Source organism: Rhinoderma darwinii, chromosome 1, assembly GCF_050947455.1.
Source record: "Rhinoderma darwinii isolate aRhiDar2 chromosome 1, aRhiDar2.hap1, whole genome shotgun sequence".
In the NCBI taxonomy this organism is placed as follows: Eukaryota; Metazoa; Chordata; class Amphibia; order Anura; family Rhinodermatidae; genus Rhinoderma; species Rhinoderma darwinii.
The window spans coordinates 11,113,306-11,123,530 of NC_134687.1; the positions used below are offsets into that span (position 1 = coordinate 11,113,306).

A 10,225-nucleotide genomic window follows, 5' to 3' on the forward strand; every position below is an offset into this window, starting at 1 on the left:
ATAACGGCCAGACTCCAATGTCTATTTATGGGAATCACACAAAGTCGTGGTAAGGAATGAGTTCATATCTCTAGGCTCTTATGTAAAAAAGGGAAAAAAAATAATTGACAATATTATGAACAAGATCCTACAATTAGAAGGTTCTCATAAAAAATCATTGGCGATTGAGGTTCAACAGGAACTTAATGTTCAAAGAGAGCATCTGAGGAAGGTGTTGAACCTTAAAGCAGCTGAAGCTTATCTAAATAGTCAGCACAAAATGTATATTCATTCTTAATAAGGGATCGAAACTGATGGCTACAATGGCTAAAAACAGACAGGAACAAACATACATTAAATGCATCCGTAAAAACAGGGGTGATATACTCACAGACACGGCGGACATTGCCACGCAATTTTAAGACGTATTACGAATTACTCTACAATATTATGAGCCAAGAGTCTGGCGAGCACAGGTCTAAGAGAAAATTGAACATTGAAGCTTTTCTGCAGGACTTGCAATTGCCTTCTCCCACGAATCTCAAGCAGGAACTCCTATCTAAACCATTTAGTCTTTCAGAATTGGAAACAGCCCTGAAAGATACTTCCACAGGGAAAAGCCCCGACCCAGCTGGTTTACCATCTATATATTACAAAACTTTTATAGATATCCTTTTACCTCAGATGCTAAACACATTTAAACCCCTTCAACATTCTATGGGGTTCCCTAAACAATCTTTAGAGGCACACATATCCTTTCTGCCCAAAGAAGATAGGGATGATGCGGAATGTAGTAGCTATAGACCGATTTCCCTATTAAATGTAGACATTAAGCTTTATGCTAAGCTACTAGCTAATAGACTTAAACCCCTACTACCTGACCTAATCCATCCAGAACAAGTAGGATTTATATACCATAGGGAGGGCAAAGCCAATACCCTGAGAATTCTTAACCTGATACAGTATGCTCTGTCAAAACATATACCGATGGCCTTTCTATTTTACCGATGTTGAAAAAGCATTTGATCGGGTTGACTGGCCATTTATGAAATCAGTGCTGAAAAAATTTGGAAACCCGGATACAGCCATCGCTCAGATCATGGCTCTATATACCTGCCCTTCTGCACAAATCCGGATTAATGGAACTCTGTCTCCCTATTTTTATATCTCTAATGGGACCAGACAGGGGCGCCAATTGTTCCCCCTCTTATTTGTCCGCACTATTGAAACATTAATTCAACATATCAGACAAAACCCATTCATGCAAGGCATAAAAGTAAGAGGTCATATCCATTACACTGGTGTTTTTGCAGATGATCTTATAATGTCACAGAAAAAAAGAAAAGAGGGATTATCTCATCACAATAATCTGAGTAGATAACAGGCAGTACGGTGCCACCAGGATAGTTTATATTAGAAAAAGCAAAACGATTGCTTCTTCCTATCCAGGAAACATATGGGAGTTTCCATGATTTTATAGTCGTTGATATCTGGTCTAACAAGGGAGCGTAATTGAGTGCGAACCAAGAGTCCGGGGTAGCAGAAATTTGTGAGCCCAAGTATTTTATAGAGGTGGTAGACCAAGAAAATTTAGATACTGATTGAGCTTTTAGTATCATCTGGCGAGGACAGATTAAAATTTGATAGTTCATGAAAAAAGTTAAACATGTCTGATTATATAGAAAAATAATTGTGAGAATTCACAGTGATTATAAGATCATTAAAAAGATAAAATAATGGGTGGACTGCAACGCGTTTCAACGCCGGACCGGCGTCTTCATCACGCTGTTTATATAACGCATGTCTCCACCTTACACCTTTGAACCCTGACCCGCCTTTGTGTTTTGGCGGTTTTTCTTTGAAGTTCCATCCCAATTAGTGCAATCAGCATTATCACAAACCACCAACACGTCTATATATACATACATTTATGGCATATGTATTTCTTTTTTATCTGCCTGACGAAGACGCCGGTCCGGTGTTGAAACGCGTTGCAGTCCACCCATTATTTTATCTTTTTAATGTTCATTAGTTTATACCTACGCTATGTCAAATAAAAACATTTATATCTGAAAAAATGGATTTGTAGTGAACGAAAAACCAGCTACACGGAAGCGCCCGATACAAGGAGCTTTTTTCTCTATATCCCAAAAAACAAATATCTTATATCTAGCGATTTAAAAAATTAATCAGAGAGCAAGTGGGGGCTAGGCAACGTCTCAAGGATTTGTCCTTTTCCCACATTTCCTAATTCAGAGCCACATTACTATTTATGGACCTATCTCGTTTATTTATTTTTTATTAAAATTTGACTATACGTATGTAGCTAGTTGTTATACACATGATGGAAATTAAGATTTACTGTATACGACAGTGAAGAAACAAGTCCATGCATGATTCCTACGTTTTCACATGAATACAGTACAGAACATTAATTAAATAATTATGCCATGACATCCAGAAAAAAATAATCATGGTTAGGATGATCTTTTCTCTTGAGCATCAGTTGATATAATTTTCTGGGGCAAGGAATGATTGCAGCAACAATCAGACTATTGTCCATCGACCTATTACTTACAAGAAGGCTTCAGGAATAGTGGAGTGGATCACTGGTTTAGGGCACTATCGGGAGGAAGTGGATTCTGAAAATCTTGTATGCAAAAACACGGGATCCCATGGGTCAACAGACTTGAGTTTTTTAGTAAACTAATAATAATAATATTAATAATAATTTTGTTTGTATTTTTATATTTTCTGTACTCACCTGTGTATATCCATATAAGTTTAACAGCTGCGCCATTGGTAAAGTAGTGACAGAACGTAAATCTCCAATAAAACCGACCACCGCATCTTTCTCCATACATGAATAGTTTGGAGCTGTTACTTTGTGTCCGGACAGTATCTGCAGAACATCTTTTACAACTTTTTTTACATTTCCACAAGAGTCATATATATGATATCCCAGAGTGACATTGGGCAGGATATCTGGACGCTCATTAATTTCATCAATGGCAAAGAGAAAAGCCAAAATATGTATATATTCTCTCGGGTGAGCACTGTAAAACAATATATGAAAATTGTGAGTTCTTCTATTAGCTTTATTATATGTCTTCTTTAACTGTTATTTTATTTACAATTTGAAAAAAAAACCTACAGATTTAGGCCCCATGCGAACGGCCGTGTCCGTAATTATGATTACAGGCACGGCCGGCTGCGGACAGTCATCCGCATTTGCGGGCCGTGCTCCCATTATAAAGTATGTAAGCACGGTTCCTAAATTGAAAAAATAGGTCATGTCTATTTTTTGCGGGTCATTGCTACGGCCCGGACCTCTTCCATAAATATACGGAAATGTTTCCGTGGGAAATATAAATTAATGGGTCCATAATTTGATCCGCACTTATGGTCCGTGTGCACGGGGCCTTATGGTTAGTAAATGCTTAGCAGAACAACTAGTGAAAAGCCATTGTATGTATATGTATGGTGCTATGTACTACAGTATATAATTTAGATTGAAATAAAAACCCAGTAGAAAACTGATACACAATGTTACTGTATATGTAGTACAAGTCCTGAGTGTGTACTCAAAAGACAGAACTTCTGTGTCATGCGCTGCCTACTCTGGCCCTACACTAGGCATTACACAGTGGATATGTTTTTTCCAAAATCTTTCTATTAGAATAGACCACAGGTAAAAAAAAAAATGGTGATTATCTAAACTAAACATTAAATATATGTACAGTATACCATAAACAGTAAAGAGCACATTAGGTAAAATACAGTATAAACTTTAGTCTTGCCTTTGGAGTTGGAAAATCTGTGATAGATCTTACATCATGAATAAACCAAAATAATCGCACCAGGGTCAATAATAATAATAATAATAATAATAAACAATACCATCATGTCAAAAGTAATGCTTATTATTACATAAAAAGTGCAAAAATATGTATAATACCGCTAAATATCATTCCATTAAATCATACATAAAGAGAATCTTTTGGCAGCGGTGCAAAGAACTAAACTTTGGGGTGTGAGCTGGTGGTCTGTGCAGGGTAGAAGCATGTCTGGTTTGGATTGGTATTGTTTATACTGCCTCTGTTTATTGCCCATTGTGGCTTATTGTATATGGAGGAGCAGGGGCTATGTATATAGATATACCTGATCTATGTGCGTGTGACTCATTGTAACTAATAGTGCTCCACATTGTACTAAAATCTACATGTTATATTTGTTTGCACAGCCACAAAAAGTGTGTTTTTATGTATGATTTTTGTGTAATGTTTTTTTTTATAGATATTGTATATTTGCAGTATAGGTTGATTGATCTTACATAATTATTGTCCGTTTGGCTTTTACATAGTGCTACCACTGTATATGCCTTTAATATTGCAAATACTGCTGAGAATTCTCATCATTTTCACACCAGGAAAAAAAAAAAACTCTATTTCGCAAAAATGCTTTGAATGTTATTTCCTCTCTGGTTCTACTTTAAAGACACAAGTTTCTGCACATACATTTTCCTATTCCTTTTTTTAACACACACTATAGCTGTCATCCATGTTACTCTCTATCTCAACACTTTTCCATGTGGTCACCTATCAGCTGTGTGAGATTCAGCTTTTTACTGCAACCTAGATCCAGATTCCCTGTTCTTCCACTTCACTGGCCAATTCAAACAAAACAGGAGACCACCGCATTGGGCAGTATTTCTTACGTTTTATAAAGTGGTACCAGATAAGGTGTCTGCTGGCAGCTAGCTTCACACTATATAGATACCTATAGCTGAGACACTTCAAAACAATACAATTTCTACTTACGCTGAACACATCTCGTCATAGAACGAGCTGCCTTCCCAACGCAGTTTTGATACCCAGGAATGTACGGTGAAGATTCCTCCTATAATGATATCTCCTTCTTGAGAATATTTATACTCAAAGGTATAATTCTTCATGGCAAGATGACATAGAGCAGTCACGTCCTGTGTCTCAGAATTGCACAATACAACACACAAAACCAGCAATGAGAACATTCTTAGAAAAAAGATAATATGAAAATGCTATAAAATCTCTGGTGCACTTGTTTGATTTTTCTCCCTTTCTGTTAATTCATTTTTGACAGCACCAGATTATAAACACTTGTTCTACAGTGAGGTAAAGGAAGCTTCTAATATAACCCACAATAACCCACCAGGGATGACCCATCAATGAGAATTTAGAATACCAAATATCTTAAAAAATAATTCTAAAGAAAGAACTTCACTGTAAATAAATTCACACTACTAAAATGATATCAGTCAGAAATTTCACCCACAAGTAAAGAATCATGAAATAAAAAAAAGAGGACTTGAAAGATGTCTAATTCCACAGAGGAAGCTGTCAATCATTTGCTGACCTTGGACACACTAGAGTTGAGAAGTGAGTCCACCAGCCACTATTTACATCAGTAATTACAAATTTGTAGTTCAAGGCTCAAAATAAACTACTTATCTATCTTTTCAACGTCTCCACATCTATGACATGTGGCCCTCAAATAGGAAAACATGGTTGGCCAGCTTAAAATCCATCACTTACAACAATATGAAAAGCATAACCTTGTGCAGCACAACAATAAAGTTGGGAGCATGTGAAGGAGGTCATTGGAAGCTCATCAGGGATCACACCCTCAGACTTTAAAGTCCGACAACTGGTTTGTCAGCAAAGCAGATATCAGCAATTTAAGCGCAATCTTTTTTTCATTTTAGCAGAATTTCATGCAAAAAAAGAAAGAGGAAAGCATTACTGCTATAGTTGCCAACATCCTGAAAAAATGCCCACAACCACTTTTCCAGAGGAGCGCAGGTGAGTCTAATATATGTGGCCAGCGAGACACAACATGTAAGAGGTTTTATTATGTGGCCATGCACTTAACCACATCTGCAATAGGCTGTAAGAAGAGCAGCCAGCGATATTATTAATAATTAGTCTCAAAATATATTATAAAGCGGCTTTAATTTTCACTTTTTATATAGAATCAGGGTGAATGTTAAAGGAGTTTTCCAATCTTTAAAAATTGTGTACAAATGGTTTACATGTAGTAAGACATATCACTTACTAATGTAATGTCTGTAGCTGAACTGCCTCTGTAAGCCAGTTTTTCCATGCAGTTGCATAACCAAGCTCCTGGTTTTTATTTCCGTTTTGTGTGACTTTCTATACACTGAACACATTATTTCCCCTCTTCCCCTTTCCTGTAATAAAGGACCTCACACATTTTTGTTTCTTATCTCTAATCAGAGCCTGCCCTAGGATAGATGGCGCCCTGTGCAAAGATCGTGCCATACAGCCCCCCACCTCCCCTTGTAGACAGTGCCATACAGTCTCCCACCTCCCCCTTGTAGACAGTGCCCTCAAACAAAAGCAAAAATTGTTCTTACCTAGGCCTTGTTCCCATGACGAACTAAGCTGCTCCACGGCGGGATCCTGTAGCCTAGTACAGAATTTCCCAACCTTTTCAGACTCGAGGCACCACTGGAAAAATTAAATTTCCACAGGGCACCCCTACCAAAATTGTTTTGAGAAAGACAGAAAACGGCTAAGAACAAGCACTACACTCGTACGGTATGTGTCATGATGCGGGGTGTGGACCCACTGGGCCATACCACGTAGCGGCCCGGCAGCTGGCCAAACAGGTAAGGTACAGAGCCAAATTGTTAAGAGAGGATACCTGAGGTAACGTAGACAGTAGAAAGGCAGGCACAACTGGGACCAGGCAGCGGGTAGACGTCAGCTGTGGTGTAGCAAAACAGGCGTGGAATGTAGTCCAATCTGGCAACAACTCAGCACGACACTTAGAACAGGATAGCACGGTAACAGGAAACAGGATACAGGAACAAGGTACACTAAGAAACTGGAAAACACTAGGAGACCATAAGCATGACAAACTTCGGGTAACAAACAACGCTCTGGCAAAGAGCAAGAGGGCAGAGCCCTTTTTATAGCCCAGAGCATCCTGAGCTAGATTGCAGACTGCCTGCAATATACGCGCACTGGCCCTTTAAGAACATGCGCGCCCTCTGGAGACAGTCTCGTAATCCAGAAAGTGAGTGCCGTCACCTCACAGGAGGATGACCCTGCACCAAAGTCATGAGTCCATGGCCACGGCCGTCGAGGGGTAAGTCGGAACGATGGGCCGTGGCCATAGACGTTACAGTATCCCCCCTCTCACGCCCCCTCTTCTTGGGACCAGAGCGGGAGAGAAACCTTTTAATGAAGACAGCGGCATCAATGTTCTCCTCTGGCTCCCAAGACCTCTACTCTGGGCCGAACCACTTCCAATCCACTAAATAAAATGTCTTTCCTCCCACCTTGTTGGTTGCCAGAATCTCCCTTACTTCAAAAGTCCCAGATGAGCCGCCAGGGACCACTGCGGAACTAGGAGTCCTGGAGTAGCGTCTGCCAGATGCACAAAAGTTCTTCCCGGAGGAATGTCTCTCACTTCCAGGGGGTTCACAGAGAAGATGCAGGACGGATCGATAATATTCTGCGCGGACTCCACAGTGTCTTCAGTTTCAAAGGACCTAGACAAGGCATCCGCCCTCACATTTTTGTCGGCAGGTCGGTAGTGGAGTTTGAACCGGAACCGAGCAAAGAACAATGACCACCTGGCTTGACGAGGATTCAACCGCTGGGCCGTCTGTAGGTAGGTCAAGTTCTTGTGATCCGTGAAGACCAGGATAGGATGAACAGCACCCTCCAGTAGGTGTCTCCACTCCTGCAGAGCTAGTTTGATGGCTAGTAAGTCCCGATCCCCAATAGAGAGGTTGCGTTCTGGTGAGGGAAACAGCTTGGAGTAGTAGCCACATACCACAGCCTTGCCTTTCAAACCTCTCTGGAACAGGAGTGCACCAGCACCGACAGAGGAAGCGTCCACCTCTAACGAAAACTGTAGGGATATATCAGGGTGGTGAAGAATAGAGGCTGACGTGAAGGCTTTCTTTAAGGATTCAAATGCGGCTTCTGCCCCCGGAGTCCACATTTTGGCGTTCATACCCTTTTTAGTGAGGTTGGAGATAGGAGCAGTCATAGATGAGAAGTTGGGGATGAACAGCCGGTAGAAGTTGGCGAATCCCAGAAAGCGTTGTATGGCCCTTAAGCCTTGGGACGTGGCCACTCCAGGACAGCCATTACCTTCTGAGGGTCCATCTTGAGGCCCTGATCAGAGAAGATATAGCCCAGGAAGGATAAAGACTTCTTCTCAAACACACAGTTCTCCAGCTTGGCATAAAGTCGATTCTCCCTTACGCGAAGCAACGCAGGACATGACTTTGATGAGTTACTGGATCTGGGGAAAAAAATCAAAATGTCATCGAGGTACACCACAACACAAACATAAAGAAGATTACGAAAAATTTCATTAACAAATTCTTGAAACACTGCGGGAGCATTACACAGGCCGAAGGGCATAACTACATATTCGTAGTGCCCATCACGCGTATTAAAAGCAGTCTTCCACTCGTCACCTCGACGAATCCGAATCAAATTGTAGGCCCCCCGCAGGTCCAGCTTAGAAAAAATTGCTCCCCGTTTGCGATCGAACAGTTCAGAGATCAAAGGCAGAGGATACTAGTTCTTCACCGTGATCTGATTCAGACCTCGGTAGTCAATGCAAGGTCGCAGCGATCCATCTTTCTTCTTGACAAAGAAGAACCCCGCTCCGGCCGGGGATGAGGATTTACGAATGGAGCCCCTCTCCAGATTCTCCTCAATGTAGGCCGACATAGACTGGGTCTCAAACAAGGAGAGAGGGTACACTCTACCACGAGGAGGGGACGACTCAGGAACCTGGTCGATCGGACAATCATAAGCACGTTGTGGCGGCAAGGTCTCAGCTTCCTTTTTATTGAAGACATCTGAGAACATGGCGAAACAAGAAGGCAGCTCTGCTAGTGACTGAGGCGGGGAAGACTGTGGTGACTGGACATGGCCAGACAGCGGTCTTGACACTTCGGGCCCCACTGAAGAACCTCTCCGGTATTCCAATCCAGGACTGGGGCGTGCAGACGGAGCCAAGGCAAACCCAGCAGCACGGGGTTGACGGCCTTGGACAGGACAAACAGAGAGATGAGCTCAGCATGAAGGACTCCTACTTGAAGTCTCAACGGCTTGGTTACAGACACAACTTGGTAAGGCAATGGCAGTCCATCCACGGAGGCAACGATCAATGGCCTTTCTAGCAGAACAGTAGGCAACTGAAAAAGATCCACCAGGTCCTGACAGATAAAATTGGCAGCAGAGCGGAGACCAGGTAGGCAGAGACCGGACGGGGCCTCTCTCCAGCAATGATGGTTACGGAAAAGAATCGTTTGGAAGAGAGTTCGCGATTAGATGCAGTAACGCCCAGCATTCTCTCCAACCAAACCTAGGCGCTGTTTTTTTTTTGCTTCTGCAGAACAGACGCACGACATGGCCTGCGAGACCACAATATAAACAGAGTCCAGAGGTGCGCCTGCGCTGTTTCTCCTGAACCGACAATTTTAGCTGGTTCACTTGCATCGGAACCTCGGGCGAAGGAGTAGGCACCGGCAAGAGAGGTTGCTGGAAGTTGGTCGCCAGTCTAGGAAGCCTTCTCTCCTGATGAACTTGATGAGATCTCTCCCTTAGCCTTATGTCTACCCGAGTGGTGAGCAGAATCAAGTCATCCAAGGCAGGGGGCAGATCACGAGCGGCCAGTTCGTCCTTAATATCGGACGACAGGCCATGCCAATAGGATGCCACCAAGGTCTCATTGTTCCAGGATAGCTCTCCTGCCAGAGTTCGGAACTGGATGGTATATTCGCCCACAGAGGTGTCCTCTTGGCGAAGGTTGAAGATGGCTGTAGCTGCCAACGAGACTCACCCTGGTTCCTCGAAAACAGTCCGGAATAACCGCACAAATCCCTGAAAGTCTTGGGTCTCGGGACCCTGACGTTTCCAGATAGGGTTAGCCCATGCCAAGGCTTTGCCAGCAAGTAGAGACATGATGAATGTGATCTTGGTTCTCTCCGACGGAAATGCATGGGCGTGCAGGGTAAAATGAATATAGCATTGGTTTAGAAACCCCCGACACGTACTGGCATCTCCGTAGAATAGAGAGGGCAATGGCAGTGAGAACCGAGGATCCAAGCCGGAACTGCCAGGAGGTGTAACAGGAGGATTGACCTGAGGATTTTGCATAGGAACAGGAAGAGAAGCAACTAGCATCCCTAGCTGCTGTGCCATAGCGTCCA

The 10,225-nt window shown here is 42.4% G+C and overlaps 1 protein-coding gene across 1 annotated transcript in view; it reads right to left on the reverse strand.

The window, feature by feature from the left end:
- The window catches only part of LOC142646420 (vomeronasal type-2 receptor 26-like), a 48,719-nt gene extending 38,742 nt beyond the window's left edge, over positions 1-9,977 (reverse strand). The window contains exons 1-3 of the mRNA XM_075847422.1: positions 9,856-9,977; positions 4,800-5,012; positions 2,744-3,035 (exon numbers count right to left, since the gene is read on the reverse strand). Of these exons, the coding sequence (XP_075703537.1) occupies positions 2,744-3,035; positions 4,800-5,012; positions 9,856-9,977 (627 nt within the window). The remainder of the gene's footprint in view (positions 1-2,743; positions 3,036-4,799; positions 5,013-9,855) is intronic.
- Between the last annotated feature and the right edge of the window lie 248 nt (positions 9,978-10,225).